This window comes from Cricetulus griseus, chromosome 4 (assembly GCF_003668045.3).
Source record: "Cricetulus griseus strain 17A/GY chromosome 4, alternate assembly CriGri-PICRH-1.0, whole genome shotgun sequence".
Taxonomy (NCBI): Eukaryota; Metazoa; Chordata; class Mammalia; order Rodentia; family Cricetidae; genus Cricetulus; species Cricetulus griseus.
The window spans coordinates 108,990,238-109,010,365 of NC_048597.1; the positions used below are offsets into that span (position 1 = coordinate 108,990,238).

The 20,128-nt window shown below is 40.2% G+C and overlaps 1 protein-coding gene across 1 annotated transcript; it reads right to left on the reverse strand.

Annotated features, from left to right (window-relative positions):
• Window positions 1-1,053: 1,053 nt before the first annotated feature.
• On the reverse strand, window positions 1,054-19,425 carry Septin14 (septin 14). The gene is made up of 8 exons (XM_027413826.2): window positions 19,228-19,425; window positions 17,697-17,892; window positions 15,729-15,915; window positions 13,980-14,129; window positions 8,832-8,928; window positions 7,103-7,271; window positions 4,680-4,812; window positions 1,054-3,115 (listed from the first exon to the last, which is right to left on the reverse strand). The coding sequence occupies exons 1-8, from the start codon at window positions 19,373-19,375 to the stop codon at window positions 2,936-2,938; spliced, it is 1,260 nt and encodes a 419-aa protein (XP_027269627.1). The 5' UTR covers window positions 19,376-19,425; the 3' UTR covers window positions 1,054-2,935.
• Window positions 19,426-20,128: the final 703 nt, after the last annotated feature.

A 20,128-nucleotide genomic window follows, 5' to 3' on the forward strand; every position in this document is an offset into this window, starting at 1 on the left:
TTTGTAGATACCCAGGGTCACTACAGTTCCCACTGGGAATTTTAAGGAAGGGCTTAGAAGCCAGGCAATGTGTAGCAGGGTCAAACTGACTACAGAAGAGAACAGTGAATGAAGCTAAAATTCTAGCATTGTGATGAATGCACTAATACCAGTATTTTGGAGGCAGAGCCAGACAGATCTCTACTTTTGAGGCTAACCTGGTCAATTTAACAAGTTTCAGGCCTTCTAGGGATATATCATGAAACCCTATCACACAGAAAGGGGGCGGGGCTATAACTTCAAAGCATCAATGTTAGAGATGCTAGGAACAAGAAGTGCTTTCTGAGTAAAGATGTAGGGAATAAACAAAGCCAGCCTAAGAGAGAGGCCATGTGGCAAGGCCACGGAGATAAGGCTGCCCACACCCGTTGGAGTTCGGATGACCAGTATGTGCCCCAGATGCAGAACATGGAGCTTGTCTTGCTGGGTTTCAGTCTTGATTTGGTCCAATCCTTCCGTTCTATGCTCCCAACTTCTCTTTCTAAAGAGGTTTGACCTCTGGTATCTTATCTTTGATATTCAAAACAGCTAGGAGTTTGTTTTCAGACACAAGAGACTTTGGACTTAGACTTTGGAAAAATGTGAGAACTGATACAGCTTGGGAACATTTGTAAATAGAGTAAAGCCATCTTGTATTATGAGATAGCCGTACCATTTTGGTTCACTGATATAATGCTGTGGCTTTGATATGAATATGAAAATTTCACTATATTCATGCTTTCAATGTTTGGGACTTGGTGATATTATTTGGGGAGATCGAGCCAGCTTTAGGAAATGTGAGGCAACTGGAAAAAGTTGGCCACTGGGACTGTATCTTAGCCACTTTCTGTCTTGATCTCTATTCCAACCCACCATGCTGTAAACTGAGCTGTCCTAGTTAAAATAGGGATTTCTCATTAAGTTACTTATATAAAGTAATTTGGTAAGAGGGGTGGAAAAATCACACACACAACATGAATTTTATTGATTTTTATCTTTTATATAACATTGTCAGTTCTAATTTTAGAAGCACTGCATTAAGATTAAAGAATGACACTATAAAAGCATTTCATCAATATAACTCACAGCCCTGTCAAAAAGCAGTAATATACTATATTATGTTTGAAAGTCAATTATCTAGCTTAGTAGTGGTGGTACACTATCCCAGCACTCAAGAGACAGGCATGTGGCATTCAAGGCCAGCCTGGTCTACAGAGTGAGTTCCAGGACAGCTAGAGATACACAGATAGCCGAGCGTTGGTCGTGCACACCTTTAATCCTGGTACTCAGGAGGCAGAGGCAGGCAGATCTCTATGAGTTCGAGACCAGCCTGGTCTCCAGACCCAGTGCTAGGATAGGCTCCAAAGCTACACAGACAAGCCCTGTCTCAAAAAACAAAACAAAAAAAAAGATACACAGAGAAACCCTTTCTCAAAAAATAAAAAAGTCAATTATCTAAACTAAACTATCCATGAATATAACTCAGGAAACACATGACTACTGGAATTACTTATTCAACTAATAGTATCCACTGTGCTTTAAGAATTGTCCTAAGCCTAGGAATTAATATATAAATTATCAGAACAAAGATCTTTGCTCTTATATAATTGCCACTACATTATATATGTATTATATTTCTTTCTCATCCCATTTGTAAGATGACTTACCAACATATATGAAATGGATTGTGGATTTGTTTCTCTTTCTCATCACTATAGAGATAAGACTTCTCCGTGAAGATATTGTAAGTATAAATTATAAATTATTTTGAGAGCATATAGTGCTGGCCTTAAATGTTGCATTCGAAATGGAGGCAATATTAAAATTTCATTAAAGTGTACTTTAATCAGAACTATTAATAAAGAATTGATCCAAATGTGGTGAAGTACAGAGACAAAGTCCATCAAAGGTTGTGTTGTAATAGGGACAAGTCATGATGAAGGGACAACCACAGTCACATCAGAAACTGGGGCTGGAGAGATGATTCAGCAATTAAGGCTAGGCTTGAAACCAAAACATCAAATAAGTAACTGACAAAAAAACATTTTAAATTTTAAAACGCCTCAGTCTATAAAATAAGAAGGGAGTTTTAAAAAAAACAGAAGAAAAAAAAACATATCCCATACTGTACACTTTGATGATGTTTTAGCATCTAGCCAAAATCTTTAAGACAATATTATCACTATAGTCTGTTTATATCTAGATTTTGAATCTTTCATTTTATACTTCTACAAGTCTGACACCAAAGCATAGAGGAGTTCTAATCAAAACACATGCTTCATTTCAACTAAAATTATCAAGAATTTCTATCAATAGAATTTGGTAAAGGAATAACCAATAATTAACCTTTTATAACAATACATTATGCCTAGGCATCCTCAAGAAAAATTCAATAGAGCTAGGCATGGTGGTTTATGTTTATAATCCCAGAACTCAGGAAGCTGAAGCAGAAGGATTGCTGCTCAAGGCCAGACCTATCTCACAAAGAGTTTCAGGACAGCTAGGGCTATATAGTGAGAACCGGTCTTGAAAGAAACAACAAAACACACACACAAAGTAAAAAACTCTAAGGAGACACAACTGTAAAAATCACTATTGGAGTAAAAGGCACATCTATGGTAAAGGAATGTCCACTGTCTGATCATAACTGTCTATAGTATCTATATACTTCTTGGCTATTTTGATTAATAAAATATTTACTGGGTACTATTGAGTGCTCCTTTATGTTGCAACACCTAACAAGATACACAAAGTATCTTTCTCCTGAGTATTTGACACTCTAGTGGAGAATGACACACTCTAAACAATTTTTTGAAAACATTAGAATTCCAGATGAAGTTAAATGCTGTGAAGACTAGCTCACAGATATGAGTGGAGGATAATGGGGCTCTAAGTCAGCCGCAATGGTAAGGAGAGATCATTTCTTACGATCTTTGTCCTTCTTTACATTGGCGCACACCTGAGCCTGTGACGTCTCAGAGGCAGTCTTCGTTTTATAAAAATCTATTATTTGCTCCTCTAGTTTTCTTCTCTCTTCTTCCAGTTTCAGGATCTCCTCTTGTTGGATTCTCTTCAGGTGTTCAAACTTGTCCTGCAGCTATAAAAAGAAGAAGAAGCAACCCTGGGGTCACAAAGATTCTCGAAATCCAAAAGTCAGAGTATGACCCAATAAACACTTATTTAAAATCCTTGAACTTCTACTAGGAAGATGGAAGCCCTTAAAAGGAGTCAAGGGCCAGGTGATGGTGGCGCATGCCTTTAATCCCAGCACGTGGGAGGCAGAGGCAGGCAGATTTCTGTGAGTTTGAGGCCAGCCTGGTCTACAAAGTGAGTTCCAGGACACCCAGGTTGTTACACAGAGAAACAAACAACCAAAAAACTAATGATTGAATTCATAACTAAGTGGAAATAATAGAATTAATGAAAACTGAAATTACAATATAAAGAAGTTTTCAAAAGAATGCTCAGGATATGTCCGGGGAACCCTTTGCTAAAGAGATTAATATAGTTAGAAATCGTTATATTCATGAATACAATGGAGAATGGCCTTGAGGGGTTTTGGAGGTCTTCGAGGCAAGCTATCTGGACCTCAGGATTCACTGCTGTGTACTGCCACAGTACTCCTTAGTAACCCCAGGCAATATCAAGTGGGAGCAAGTATGGCTGCATCTGATGCTCTAGAAGGTACAAATTATAAATCTTGGGTTCTGTGGCATGATGCTAATTCTATGAGCATACATAAGGCAAGAGCTGTGAAGCCAAGAAGTCACCACATAGATTTCAAAAGATACCATAGTTAGCCTGGGGGGCTCTGTCACAGAATCATAGCTACTATAGAGGTACTCCACTTAGGACAATGCCTTTAATCCCAGCACAATGGAGACGGGGCAGCTGTAAACAGAAGAGGCACTGGGTGAACAGAGAGGGAAGTCAGAGACATGGGGCATTTAAAAAGCAAATTCTCAAAATGCTCAGGGGAAAAATATCATTTCAGCCTATAATTTCATAAATGCTATCTTATGATTCTGTGTATGAAGCCACTGGCAGTGGGTCCAAGATCTAACTCTAATGCACAAACTGACTTAGTGGAGCCGGTTCTATATGGAGAGACACCTTGCCCAGCCTAGACACGGGGATGTGGGGGTGGAGAGGTGCCCTGGTCCTGCCTCAACTTGATGATGGGACAGACTTAGTAGACTTCCTAGGGGAGGCCTTATCCTCTCCAAGGAGCATATGGAGGTGGGGTGTGGGGGAATGGGGGAGAAATGGGGGGGCGGGAGGAGGGAGGGAGGGAGAACTGGGATTGGAATGTGAAAATTCAATTAATAAATTTAAAAAATTGTCAAAAGATCCTGTGTAGCTGGGCATTGGTGGCACACGCCTTTAATCCCAGCACTCGGGTGGCAGAGGCAGGCAGATCTCTGTGAGTTCGAGACCAGCCTGGTCTACAAGAGCTAGTTCCAGGACAGCCTCCAAAGCCACAGAGAAACCCTGTCTCCAAAAACCAAACCAAAACAAAACAAAACAAAACAAAACAAAATCCTGTGTATGAATAGCTGCTCTTACAGAGATGGAAAGTTTCTTCCAAAATAAGAATGCACTGGAGTTCATCCCCCAGAGACTAGGACACAGAGAATGGACACGAGGTTGGTAGTACATGCCTCCTTTTCGGCATCCTTGAAGGTCAGTTCCTTCTCTTTGACTCGCAGCATGAACGTCTGCTTCAGTTCTTCCTCCTCCCTCAGACACTGGCCATGGAACTCTTGTCTTTTGGCTTCATACATCTCTTGGAAACTAAAAGTGAAAGTTCTGTCATTCTTATACTTAAGACGATAATAAAGGGCCGGTGAGATGGCTCAGCAGGTAAGCGTTCTTGCTATAGTGCAAAAATACCTGAGTTAATCCCCAGGACCCATGCAGTAGGGAAAGCAAAGTCCTGAAAGTTGCCCTCTGACCTCTGGATGGGTGCACACATGCAAAATAAATAAATACAATTTTTTTAAAAATTATTTTAAGTGCTAATGTGGATTGACATGATATATATATATACATATATATATATATATATATATATATATATGCTTCTAAATTGACATTCACCAATATCCTATGTAGCAACAGAACACATTTCTGTATGTTGAGGTGTAAAAATTGGAACATATTAATTATGTGATTATATGACCACTAAAATTCCAAATACCTATATCAGTGATTCCTTGCTCCCAAAGTTGATATATTATTCCCATAGGGTTTTTTGTTGTAGGTTTGGTTGGTTTGTTAGTTTTATTTTGTTTTTGAGACAGGGTCTCACTCTATAGCTCTGGCTGGCCTGGAACTTGCTATGTGGAGCAAACTGTCCTCCAATTTACAGGGAGCAAACTGTCCTCCAATTCACCAGCCTTCACCTCCCAAGTGCTGGGATTAAAGGTGTACGCCACCACATCTAGATGTCCTATGTTTGGACAACAACATCTTGGGGAAACTCTGAGGTAAGAGACTGTTTTCAAAATAATTCAAATAAAGCAAGCAAGGCATCCTTTAAAATATAATCACTTAACATAGTTCAGGACTGAGAAGATGGTTCAGTACAGTGGTTCCTAACCTGTGGGTTGTGACCCCCATGGGGGTCACATATCAGATAGCCTACATGTCATATATTTACATTATGATTCATAACAATAGAAAATTACAGTTATGAGGTAGCAACGAAATAATTCTATGGTTGGGGGTTACCACAACCTAAGGAACTGTATTAAAGGGTGGTAGCATTAGGAAGGTTGAGAACCACGGGTACAGTTGATAAAGTGGTTGCCAACACACACACACACATACACACACACACACACACACACACAACACACACAACACACAACACACAACACACACACACACACACACACACACACACACACACACACACACACACGGGATATGAGTTTAGGTCCTCACAACCCAAATGAAAAAAATCAAAGTTGGGAACAGCAGTACATGCCTATAATCCCAGGGCTGGAGAAACAGATTCAAGAAGGACTCCTGTGGCTCAATGGCCAGATGCCTAGCCAAATCTGCAAACTCCAGGTTTAATAAGAGACCCTGTCTCAAAAAAGTAAGACAAGGAGTGACTGAGAAAAATTTCAAAATGGACTTCCGGCTCCCAATGACAACACTCTTCACCTGGGCTCCCTTTCTGGAGCAAGTTGGTGTATATATGAGCGTGTGTGTGTGTGTGTGTGTGTGTGTGTGTGTGTGTGTGTGTGTGTGTGTGTGTGTGTGTGTGTGTGTTTAATACATATGTATAGGTATTGCATCTCTCCAGGAAAAAAATCTATCTCACAATACACATACACACGCACATATACGAAGATGGTTCAATTTTGGTTATCTCCAGAAAACCATGACTGCTACAACATGAACATATTCCAACAGTACTGTCCAAGCTCTTGTAGCCAAATGTTATTACTGTGATGTAAATGTTCTGTTCATAGGTTTTTCACCTGACTTCCAGCACTTTATATAACTGCTTTTCAATGTTTTCCAGCAAGCTCTTCTCAAAATCCTCGTCAGTTTTATTAGTAAATGCCAATACTCTGTTTTGCATAAAAACAAATGTTTTTAAATAATAATGTTTTCCCTGGAGTTCACAGTTCAAAACATGCAATACTGGACACACCAGCATATAAATGAGCCCTTTCATGATGTCTCTCTCCATCTACAGCCAAAACTCTTAAAAACCTAGAAGTTCAATGAGCCATATCCTCTCATGCTTGAATGAGCATGCCTTGTGGTTTTAAGGACATCCTAAAGGATCAATTTATATGTAAGAGCAATTTCTTTTTTAAGATTTGTTTACTTTTAATTTTATATGTATGAGTGTTTGTTTGCATGCATGTCTATGTAGCTTGTGTAGACCAGATGCCCATAGAAGCCAGAAGAGGGCATTGGATCCAATAGAACTGGAGCTTCAGATGATTGTGAGACATCATGAGGTCCTGGGATTTGAACCTGGGTCCTCTGCAAGAGCAGCAAGCACTCCTAACTAACTACTGAACTATCTCTCTAGCCCAATAGCACTGTCTTCACTCACCTCACTGGCTGATTGTTGGGGCCGGTGTCATTGAAGCCCAGTTTCTGCAGTCTACTGCTCCTGTAGCATTCGTAATGCTGAGTGTGGGTTTGATCTTTCAGATCTTCCATATTAGTACACAGAAGCAAATCCCGGAGCTTCACAAAGTCACAGTGATTCTCATTTTCCACTAGTCAAAAAAAATCATAAATTCATCATGGAGGATTTCTGTTATTAGTTGGTAAATAAGCTTTCTACCATTTTGGTTGTTCTCAATCCAAATATTTTGCTCTTTTATAGTGCTGTCTCCAACTTTTCCTCATTCATTTCCATTTCCATTTCTCTCTCTCTCTCTCTCTCTCTCTCTCTCTCTCTCTCTCTCTCTCTCATGCATATCTAAAAAACAAAAACTTTGAGCTCACCAATTATTTCTCCTATTGATTTAGCCTGTGTGATACCTGATCTTGGTTTCAACCTAACACACCAGGGAAGGGGAGCCTGAATAGACAGGTTACCTCCAATCAGGTTAGTCTGTGGGCGTGTCTTTAGAGCATTTTCTTGATTGCTAATTGTTGTAGAAAGGCCCAGCTCACTGTGAGCAGTGCCATCCTGAGCAGGTGGATCTAGGTGGTAGGCACTAATCTTTTCTTGAAGGCACTAATATGTATTCTTCAGTTTTGTTAAAGTGAGCCCCAGCATTCTGAATGGCATATTTCAGTAAGACAGAGACCATGTGCATGTGACACATTGGTTAACAAGGAGACCTTACAGGTGATGGAGAAAGTGTATGTGTTTGTCTTACTGGATGACAAATAAAATACTATTTAGCCAATGAGGCAGCAAGTTAGGCAGGACTAGGAGTCAAAGAGGATTCTGGGAAATGTAGTAGAGAAGTGGTGATCCAGGCAGGAAGTGACATAGCAGGGAGACTCATCTTTAAGGAAGGACAACCAGGAAGTACCCGCTTTTCCCCTCCACTCTTCCTTCAGTGGCACAATGTGACCCACCAGCAAGGAGGGACACCAATGGAAGTGTCCGATAAGATAAATCTTATAAAATATATAGATTTATGATAATTAAAACTGAGCTAACAGATGAGTATCCTAGTCATTGGCCAGGCAGCATTTGAACCTAATACAAGTTTCTGTGCATTAATTAGGGCCCTAACTCAGGCTGATGGCTGGTGTAAAGCACACACATGGCGGTGGGGCTCGGTGGCCTTTGGCGGAAAGATTTATCGTAACACGTAGGTGTGGGTCTAAGTCAGCTTCTGGCAAAATCCTACAGCGATGGCTCTCAGCCTGTGGGTCACAACCCCCTCGGGAATCTCATGTTATCCATAGTGGATAACTATGATTCATAACATAACTATGATTCATAACATAACTATGATTCATAACATAACTATGATTCATAACATAACTATGATTCATAACTACGATTCATAACAGTAGCAAAATTATGGTTCTGACATAATAAAGAAACAGTTTTATGGTTGGGAGTCACCACACATGAGGAGTTAAAGGGTCCCAGCATAGGAAGGTTAAGAACAACTGTCCCATAAGAAGGGATCATAGTCACTGTAAGTGGAAGCTTAAACCAAATGTAATCTGTGTTCCTCATTAGCAGCTATTGAGCTACAAGCTAGCTAGAGTTACCAGCACTGGCTCAGATCCAAATGCTATTTGAGAGTATGGATGTCACAATATCTCCTGGGTTTAATCATCAGGAAACACAATCTCATACTTACCTTGCAAAACTCCCCAAGGGTAATGACGGCCTTTGACCATCCTTTTCCCAACCTTCACCTCCTCCATACTTCCTACTACCGCAAAAGGTAATAGGCACTAAACAAATAAAAATGATACAAGTTAAACTCCCTTCAAACACTATGGCTTACTATATTGCTCTTTTTCTGAGATAGAAGGGACAAAGGCAAGGCTAGTATAATAAATGTGTTTGACTACACAAATAATCTATCATGTCAGATTTTTGTACCTAGCAGAAAATATGTACTAATTACCTTTTTTATAAGCATTAATCTCAGGCTGACATATAATTACAAACTACCTACCTAGTAGTGTTACCTTTCCTAAAGCAAGGCACCATGATGCGTGCAGTACAAAGATAAAAAAGATTGTTAATACACATAATTTTCTCATATTATCTTTATACTAAACACAGAGACAATATTGCTGAGTTGATATGAAAACTATTGTAATGATAGTATGTAAGTTAACAGATGAAACTATTAAAATATAAATTAAGCTGGGCATAATGGTACATGCCTTTAATCCCAGCACTCAGGAGGCAGAAACAGGTGAGTCTCTCTGAGTTTGAGTCCAGATTGGTCTACAGAGTGAGTTTCAGTGCTGCCAGGACTAAAAAGTGAGATCATGTCTCAAAGAAATAATAACAATAAATAAAAATTATAGTTAATTGATACACTGCATAAAATATGCTAACAAACAATATTATGTGTGTCCTCAGGAGGGCTATGGTGATACCTTCAGCAATAAAGTGCTTGCTATATGAACATGAGGACCTGAGTCTGATCCCATATGAAAAACCAGGCATGAGCCAGGGAGTGCTGGTGGCACAACCTTTAATTCCAGCACTCAGGAGGCAGAGGGAGGTGGATCTCTGAGTTCCTGACTGACCTCTTCTACAAAGCTAGTTCCAGGACTGCCAGGACTATACAAGGAAAACTTCTCTTTAAAAGAAGACAGAAAAAAAAGAGAAGGAGGAGGAGGAGGAAAGGAAGGAAGGAAGGGAGAGAGAGAGGGGCGATGGAGGGAGGGAGGAAGGGAGGGAGGGAGGGAGGGAGGGAGGAAGGAAGGAAGGAAGGAAGGAAGGAAGGAAGGAAGGAAGGAAGACTGGGGATGAGGCTGAGCCATCAGTTGCTTCCTTGCCTAGCATGTGTGAAGCTCAGAGTTCAATCCAAACTACTGCAAAAAAATCAATTTAAATGTATCACAGTGCTGACTGGAGTCTGGGGAGTGGGTAAGTTAGGGGCCATAAAGAGAGGCTGAATAATGACTATATTAAGACAGATGGGTGGACTAATTTATGCTACTTCACAGCATAACAGGAAATACAGTGGAATAGAAAAAGAGAAACCAAGGAACCCTTGTAACTTACAATCAAAATGAACAAAGAATCTGAATAGTTGCTTCTCCCCAGGAAGACAAAAAGTATACATAAACCTATGAAAAGACATTCCACATCTGTAGTCATCCAAAATGAAATCAAAAAAGTGGGATCCTCTCATACTAAGTAATGTAGCCAAATTTTTTAACATTATATATAGTATGAATTAAAACAAAGAAATTAAAACCAAAACTCCTGGGGCAGGTGCTTTTGGAATCAATACAACAAATGATATAGTTATCATATGATCCAAGAATTCTACTTCTAGATGCACACATCCAGGAGAAATTAAAGTATATACCATCACAAACACTTGTATAAAAAATATTTATAATAATAACATTCTTCATAATACTCAAAATGTGGAATAAACCTAAATATAGTATATTCACACAATGGTATCTAGGCACACACACACACATACACACACACACATATGAAATCTTATATTATCCCAACTGAAGTCAACAGATAAAAAAAGATCACATGTAATTCATCACATGAGATATCTAGAAGAGGAACCCACATAATAAAAAATACCTATAATACACATAAATAGGTGCATAAATTTATACATCTAGCTTAAATGGTATTTTTCCATCTGTACTGACAATGGTGCCTCCATGACACAAAGACCATCTAACCAAAAAACAACACCAGGCATGAGAAACCCTCTTTTGAGTTGTTGGTAAAGCAATTCCCAAAACATTACAGGCGATTACTGTTGCCTTTGGTTGGCCATAAGAGGTGGAATAAAAGTCCTTAGGGCTGAAGACACCATGCATTTCAGATGTCAGGTCCAGAGTCCCCTGTGCTGGAACAGACCTCTAAAAGCCTCTTCCCTGAAGACTGGCTTTTAAGGTTCCAGAATATGCCTTTTGAGCTTCCAAAGGAGACAGGCAACCAACAGTTCTGCCCAGCTACGATGGCTATGAATCACAATAATAATCAGCATGGAACAGTAACCCCAAGAGTCAGTAGTGGCACACATACCTTGGCAGTAACCAACGGTTCTCTAATTAGAGGTAAGATCTGATTAACAAGAGGGAAATCATGCCTGGTACAGAAACCCAGCCAACCAACCAGAGCCAGCGAAGTCATGGATCTTGGAGGAGAACCTATAACTACCTGTAGGGGAAGCTGTAGCCACGCCTTCTTAGGGGCTGGCTACAAGAGTACCTGAGGGCTTGTGAGGGCGTGGTCAGAGTGAGTAGGGGGACTGCGTTTTCGGTTTTGGTCTCTCTTTGCTTCTTGCTGTACAGACTACCACCGGCTGGCTGGTCCGCTCTGTAAGTAAGGCTTTTCCCTATTAAATACCCTTATATTTCTACCTGACTCCGTATTGGTAATTGGTCCGCTCTGTAAGTAAGGCTTTTCCCTATTAAATACCCTTATATTTCTACCTGACTCCGTATTGGTAATTACCTACTATAACTACCACTTTACTAAGCCAGCATAATCCCTAACTATGATCTCAATATTTGTCCTTAGACCCACAAATAAGTGTAGTCCTCACCCCTCATCAAGGAACTTCTTTTTGCAACAGAGACTGTTACAGAAAATCATAGCAAGAAAGCAGATTGTGGAGTCTGGTCCCAACAGATACATTTACAGTACCCTCAAGCCTAAGGGTCGGGGACCACTGGAGGGAGATTGGAATGATTATAAAAGCCAGAGAATTGGGGAGTTTGCCATAAGACTGTGTCTCTTAGGGATGTCAGAAACTATACCCAGAAAGTCTCATCAACATGAGTACTTGAACATGAGCTGAACAAGGAGCACAGGAGATAAGCTAATGTGGAGTGGGGACCCCAGGAGGCCTCAACCCTACACAAAGACCTCTGGACAACTAATGCATCCTGAAAGCGGGAAGAAGTCTTCCCCAGGGAAGAGCACACCAACTTTTTCTCCAATACCAAATGGTCAGCCCCTGAAAACAAATGCACAGTGTATTTATATACTTAAGAATATATACATATCTGTATCTGTATATGGTGGATATGTGTATGTATATGTATGAGAATACAACTAAAGAAGAAAGAGGCCATGCATTTGAAAAAGAGCAAGGAGGGTTTGAAGGGAGGAAAGGAAAGGGGGAGTGGTGCAATTATATTATGATCTCAAAAAATAAACACTTTTTTAAAAAAGATACAATAGCGATTATTCAGAACCTGAGAGGTAGGCAGAGCAAGAGGTGAACAAGTATATGAGACTTTCAGTTGTTTGAGACATCATGTCCTTGAACTCACTATGGAGCTGAGGATGAACCTGAATTCCTGGTCCTCCTGAACTATCTTGCAAATACTAGGAATACAGTCGAGTACCACCTATAATCTGGCTAAGGTATATTTTTGAAGAGATGAAACTATTGTACAACTGTCCACTGAGATAAATGCATGTTTCTGTGAATACATTAAAACTACTGAATTTAAATGATTAATTGTGTGGTATTCACATCTTAGTCTAATTAATTAATACTAAAATCTAAATCTATTTTTGTTTGTTTTGTTTTGTTGACACAAGAGTCTCACTATGCAGCATTGGCTTGCCTCAAAGTCAGACAAATGCTGGGATTAAAACTGTGTGCCACCATGCCCAACTTAATTTTAAAAATAAATCTTAATAAAGCTACTTAAAGAAAATAACTTGAATCTTAGCATGTAAGAAGAAGCCAAACTGAAGACATTTTGAATAAAACTTCCATCTTGAATAAGTCAAGTAAAGTTTAAGTTCCCAAGACCGTCCCAGACCTCCTTGGTGAAGGACACCCTGGCTGGCAAGGTGATACTTAAGTGAGGGGCAAGCCGCTCCACCCTACTTGAGTGAACCAAACAATGAGAATAATAAGATAAGTGTACCACAGAAAATGTTCCTAGGTCAGGAGGCAGAGGCAGGCAGATCTCCATGAGTTTGAGGCCAACCTGGTCTACAGAGTGAGGACAGGCTCCAAAACTACACAGAGAAACCCTGTCTCAAAAAACCAACAAAAAAAGGAAAGAAAGAAAGAGAGACAGACAGACAGAGACAGAGGAAGGAAGGAAGGCAGGCAGGAAGGAAGGAAGGAAGGAAGGAAGGAAGGAAGGAAGGAAGGAAGGAAGGAAGGAAGGAAGGAAAAAAGAAAAGAAAATGTTCTTAGGGAAGTCTTTAATCCTTGAATCCTGTTTGGTGAAAGCTGTAACCTGACTTGGCACAGAGTCCATACTGTTGTCCCTGACCTGTCAGTTTCTGCCATGCTGCCCAGTCTGAAAAAACCTTGCACCTCTTGTGTCTGCTTGGATTGTTCTGGAGCCTCAGACCCACAACAGTAAACATGTTTTAAAATCAAGAAATTAAATAGTTGGGGATATAGTTCTGTTGAGACAATGCTTGCCTTGCAAGCACAAAGTCCTCAGTTTGAACCCCAAGCACTACCTAATCCAGGCCTGGTGGCACCTAATCTGTACTCAGGAGATGGAATTTGTTTGGGTCAGCCTCATCTATGTAGTAAATTCAAGCCAGCCTGGACCACATGAAACCCTGCCAGGGAAGGACTGAAAGGATGGAAGGAAAGGAGGGAGGAAGAGAGGGGGAGAGGGAAGTGAAACATTTCCCCCACAATGTATTTTGAGGAAAATGTATTGTTTATTGTCTCTTGTCTGACACAAATGACAATAAAGTGCAGATAATATTACAAACCGTACTTGAGTCTCCCATGTGAAAGGGAGTTCACGATCAGTAGACAAAGCTTACATTTATTGAGGGAATTTACTTGAGAATTGTCGTCGTCCTCTTCATCTATGGGGAACTGATATATTTGGATGCCGTTGCTGACCAGCTCGCTCATTATGTTACTCTTGAACTTCTGGAGGTCCATCTTGGAAAGTGAGTCTGCTTTGGCAATCAGTGGTATGATGTTCACCTGTTAGAAGGGAGGAAGTCAAATTTCACTATTTTTCAGTCTAAACCCTACACCTGGAAAAGAACGTGCTCCTGGTTTGTTGTTGCTGCTGTTTTAACAGGATCTTTGCCAGCATTCGGTGAAGAGTGCTGGGGTTGCCCACAGGTGTGCCCCATCACACTCAGCCACAGAGAGTTTTTGTTTGGGGGAGTGCTGAGGATTAAAACCTCAAGCCTTGAATGTTCTAGATAAATGTTGTACCCTGAGCTCCATCTTGAGCCCTCATTGTTTATCAGAACTCAGGTTTAGAGGCCTTGACCTTGTTTCTTTTCTAAAATCTCACGCCCCCAATGCCTCTGGAATTAGCATAATTTAAGCAGTAGGAAGCAGTAGTCAGATTACTTATCAAACTGAATGACAAAAAGATCTCTCATCAAAATGTTGGGAGAGAGAGTTTTTCTCCTAGCCATCATTCATGTAACCAGATTAACCAATGTCCCTCTTCCATTCGACCCTGCACGACCCTGCCTGCAATATGGTATGGATGAATACATATCAGCTTTATGTCAGTTGCGTTTATTCTAGAATTCTCAGGGCATGTTTTTTCAAATCCTTGGGCAAATCTCATGTTTTTCCAAACATTTATGCTAAGCCAGAAGGAAAAAGATCTAATAAATGACTATAAAATTTAATCAAATGAACAAAATTTAATCTAAACTTGTGAGATGTATATATGTACACACACATACACACACACATGTATATAAATACCTATTTAGTTGACCTTCTATGAGAATACATGCTTATGATAAATTCAAGCAGTGAAGGAATGTATAAGGTTAGAAATGAAAGTATTCTAGCACGAGACTCTGAGAAAATACAACAGTTTAGAGTGTGTCTTTATGCAACTATATTATAAATGGTATTTTTAAAACTAAAAACTTGAGCTAGGCGGTGGTTTCGCACACCTTTATTCCCGTACTCAGGAGGCAGAGGCAGGCAGATCTATGTGAGTTTGAGACCAGCCTGGTCTACAGAATGAGTTCCAGGACAGCCTCCAAAGTCACACAGAGAAACCCTGTCTTGAAAAACAAACCAAATAGAAAAAAATTAAAAACTTAATGGTCTCAGACTGGAGAGATGGCTCAGAGGATACGAGCACTGGCTGCTCTTCCAGAGGTCCTGAGTTCAATTCCCAGCAACCACATGGTGACTCACAACCATTTGTAATGAGATCTCCCTCTTCTGGCCCGAAGGGATACATGGAAGATATAATAAATAAATACACTCCCCCCCCCAAAAAAAGCAGCCATCTGCAAGCCAAGAAGATGGATACTATCACCTTGATTTTCTAAGATAAATGCTAGCACCTTGATTTTCTAGTTTCCAGGACTATGTGAAAATGATTTTTTTTTTATTGTTTAGACCGTGTACTCTATGGTGTTTTTGTTTAAAACACCCTGGAAAAGTCATTCAGCTGCTTTGAAGAGCAACAGAAAAGATACTTAAATGTGTGCGCATATTATAAATAGCAGCCAGTCGCACATAAATGCCCCACAATGTGTCATTGTCTCAGAGTATCCATTGAACCCTGAAAGTCTGAGGGGTATCGAAACACACCCTTCTGTCAATGTTCTTCATGGTCAGCAGGTCCAGGGACTTGAGGGAGTGTCCTGTAGGTGCGATGAAGTAAAGGCAAACGTGGATACGGGAATCGTGATAGTCAACCAAAGAGCGCTTGATCTTCAGCTCCTCCTGGAGATATGCCTCAAACTGAGCATCCAAGTATTCAACCACTGGCTGGTAGCTGAAAAACAAAGTGATTACTGAAACATTTAGCACCAACAGATTAGTAAAATATAAATCTGATGTCTTACTATTTAGTCAACATTGTATGCAAAAAAAAAAAAAAAAAAACAGTTTGGCACTTGACAAAATTGATGCATTTTGCCGGGCGGTGGTAGCACACTTCTTTAATCCCAACACTGGGAGGCAGAGGCAGATAGATCTCTAAGTTTGAGTCCAGCCTCATCTACAGAAGGAAAAGAAAGAAAAAAATGAATGAATGAATGAATGAATTTGCTGGCTTCAGTGGTATGAATAGTTCCATCTACACTCACACATACTCTCTCTCTCTCTCTCTCTCTCTCTCTCTCTCTCACACACACACACACACACACTCATACACACAGTTAAAATGATAAAAATAAAAATTTTAAAATATTATTTGCTAATTTTATGCTGCTAACATGAGGTTAGTAAATGCAGAGTTGAGGTGGAGCAAGCTGGAAAGATGGCTCAGCTAAGACCATTAGCCACTCTTCCAGACGACCCAGGTTTAATTCCCAACACCCACAAGGCAGCTCACAATTTCCTGTTACTCCAATTGCAGGAAATCTAACACTGTCTTCCGACCTCCATGAGCATGAGGCTTGCATGTAGTACATAGACATACATATAGTCAAAACACCCATTCACATAAAATAAGACATTTTAAATAAGACAACTATACTAGATATATAGAAGCATCAATTTCATAATATTACTTCATGAGGAAAGAGTTAAAAGCTAGAAGGAAAGACATCAATTACCATAGAAGAACATTATAGATCATTGTTTAGGAGCACATACTGATGTTCCAGAGGACCCAAGTTCGGGTCCTGGCATCCATCTGATGGCACACAACCACCTCTAAGTGCAGCTGCAAGAGGCCCCAATGCCTCTAGTATCTACAGGCACCTGGTACACACACACACACACACACACACACACACACACACACACACACACACACCATATATATACATACACACACTCACACATACTCTCTCTCTCTCTCTCTCTCTCTCTCTCTCACACACACACACACACACACACACACACACTCATACACACAGTTAAAATGATAAAAATAAAAATTTTAAAATATTATTGCCAGGCAGTAGTAGCACACACCTTTAACCCCAGCACTCAGGAAGCAGAGGCAGGTGGATCTCTGAGTTTGAGGCCAACCTGGTTTACAGAGTAAGTTCCAGGAGAGCCAGGGCTACACAAAAAAAAAAATTACAATTTAATCTAGCAAAAAGAAGGTGATTTGTTGAAATGAGAATGATTTTAAACAAAATATTAAAACACAGTGGCTGGTGGCACACACTTTTAATCCAAGCACTTGGGAAGCAGAGGCAGACAGCTAACTGAGGGTTCAAGGTCAGGATGATTCTATAGAGAGGATTCCTGGTCAGTTGGGCCTACATAGTAAGACCCTGTCTCAAAAAAAAAGAAAAAAAAAGAAAAGAGTGAACTCTTCTTATTTTTTATTTTTTTGGTTTTTTGGTTTTTTGGTTTTTTGAGACAGGGTTTCTCTGTGTCACTTTGGAGCCTATCCTAGCACTCGCTCTGGAGACCAGGCTGGCCTCGAACTCACAGAGATCCGCCTGCCTCTGCCTCCCGAGTGCTGGGATTAAAGGCGTGCACCACCAACACCCAGCTCTACTTATTTTTTAAAAAGAAAAAACACATCATAATGAAACCCAATACCTTTTATGATAATGTTAAAAATTAATTCAAAAACAGTAAGAAAACACTAACCTGGATTCTTTGTTTATTTGGTCACCATACCCCACTGTTTTCACAACTGTCAATTTCAGTGGAATATTTCTTTCCTGAAGCTCGTATGTCTTCACTTTAAGTCCAACCTTTGAATAGAAATGGGAGGTCTTGTTCTCTTTCATATTAGTATTGAATAGTGTGTTGATCAGTGTTGATTTCCCAATTCCAGTTTCTCCTGCAATAAACATAAGCACATCATCGCAGAGGTGTAAGAGCGTGCTGAACCTCAGTGAGTGGTTTAAATGGTCACACTCCTGAATGGAAAGGGCAGAATAATCACAAGAGGCTGAGGATAGAACTGAGATTTATTGATAGAAGCACACATAGCTTCAAATATGCGGGAGTAAGCTTTCATATCAGTTACACAGCAGAATAACCATAGCTAATGAAAAAGTACATTTCAAAATGGCTAAAGGATAAACTTCAAACATCTCACTATTAAAATGATAGGAAAATAGGAGGACTATTGCTGTGGATAATGCTCATTCTTAATTTAAAAAAAAAACTGATTGACTGATAGCAGGGCAAGAAGAGACTGGGTGAGAGAACTTGATGCAGAGAGTGATGGGTGGAGGAAGGGCGGAGTCAGAGAGTCCCTGGAAAATGCAGAGAACCAAGGTGAGAATGCTGTACTGAGAAAAGGTACCAAGCCACACAGCTAAACATAGATAGAATTATGGTTAATTTAAATGTAAGAGTTAGCTAGTGACAAGCCTGAGCTATGGGCCAACCATTTATAATTAATATTCAGCCTCTGAGTCAGTTATTGAGACCAGGTGGTTGGGACAGGAAATGTCCGATTACAGACTATGTTAATTCATCTTACTTACTCTGATCGTTCTACATGATAGCATCACAGCACAGATTATATTCCACTAATGTATAGAAGTAGAGTTTGTTGACTAAAAATGATATATGTTTCCAATAAATACATAAATGAATAGTCACACTGAGATGTCCCTGGAAGTATTCATACTGGTTAGGACTCCCTTAGTCACTAACATGGCAAAGAAAGAAAATGGACTGTACTGTGTCAGAGTTTGAAGAACTCAGAAATATCTTCAGCTAAAAAAATTTTTAGGCAAGATCTAACTATGTAGCCCTACCTGCCCTGGAATTTGATATGTAGATCAAGCTGTCCTCAAGCTCACAAAGATCTGTCTGTTCAGCCTCCCAAATGGTGGGATTAAAAGCAAACATCCCATCTGGGAGGTGGTGGCCCACAGCTTTAATACCAGCACGAGAGGATCTTTGTGAGTTTGAAGCCAGTTGGGAGTTCCAGAACAGCCAAGCAACACAGAGAAATCCTGTCTCAAAAAAAAAAAAAAAAAGTGTCACCAGGCCAGGCTGGAAGGTTCTTAGGTATTTAAACAAGGCAGCTAAGAAGGGGGAAAACAATATAAAAATGAAGAAATGTCCTGAATTAACATCAATACTATACTGTTTGGTATCAGTTTACATGAGTAGGAGACAAATGAAACAATAATTTAAATGCATGTCTGGCACTTACCCACGCAGAGAATATTGAAAGAGAATCCTTTCTGGATGGATTTGTTCACCAGCTGCGTGGGCAAACATTCAAACCCAAAATGGCTCAGAGTGGTTAAGCAACGGATGTCCTCATTGTGCTTAGATAAAACAAATAAAAAGGTTCTCATTAGAATCAAAATAGCATCCTTTGGAAGGACAACACTAAATATGTTTTTAAAAAATCAGGACTGGTTATCACTGCATTGTCTACTCAATGCAAATGTATAATGATTTTTTTTTTGCAAAAAGAATTCAAATGTTGATGTTATTGTTATAAATAAACTGAATCAACCTCTGATCATACTTTAGGAAAGTATGTTCCTGGGCTGGAGAGATGGTTCAGCGTTTAAGCGCACTGACTGTTCTTCCAGAGGTCCTGAGTTCAATTCCCAGCAACCACATGGTGGCTCACAACCACCTTGAATGAGATCTGGTGCCGTCTGCCTGCATGCAGGCAGAAGACTGTATACATAATAAATGAATAAATAAAATCTTTAAAAAAAAAAAAAAAAAGAAAGTATGTTCCTAAATTTCTGTTAGGAGCCGTTACAAGCTGGTGCGTATGTAAGGAGCCGTTACAAACTGTGCGCATGCGCACTAGGTAACTTTGTAACTTTCCAGCCCTTAGTCTCCGCCCCTCTCGTGACGTCATATGGTCCGATCAGCTGACGTCATATGGTCCGAAGAGCTTCAGCCAGTCAGAGAGTAACAGTCTGAGGGCGGGGGGGGGGGGGGGGGGGGGGGGGGGGTGGGTGGGGGGTGGGGGGGTGGGGGGGGGGTGGCCAGCCTATATAAGGGAGGGGTTTTTGGGAGTTCGGAGTCTCCGCCCTGTAAGCTTATGCTCTCCCTCTCAAGACGCATTAAAGCTTTACTGCAGAAGG

What these genes read in the sequence shown, in the direction of transcription:
- Septin14 (XM_027413826.2), bottom strand. Translation starts at nt 19,375, where the DNA reads ATGAGAACCTTTTTATTTGTTTTATCTAAGCACAATGAGGACATCCGT. An exon ending in CAAATAAACAAAGAATCCAG is followed by an intron (nt 15,916 to 17,696) that starts GTTAGTGTTTTC and finishes TTTGTTTTTCAG; the next exon opens with CTACCAGCCAGTGGTTGAAT. An exon ending in CCCAACAATCAGCCAGTGAG is followed by an intron (nt 4,813 to 7,102) that starts GTGAGTGAAGAC and finishes TTTCACTTTTAG; the next exon opens with TTTCCAAGAGATGTATGAAG.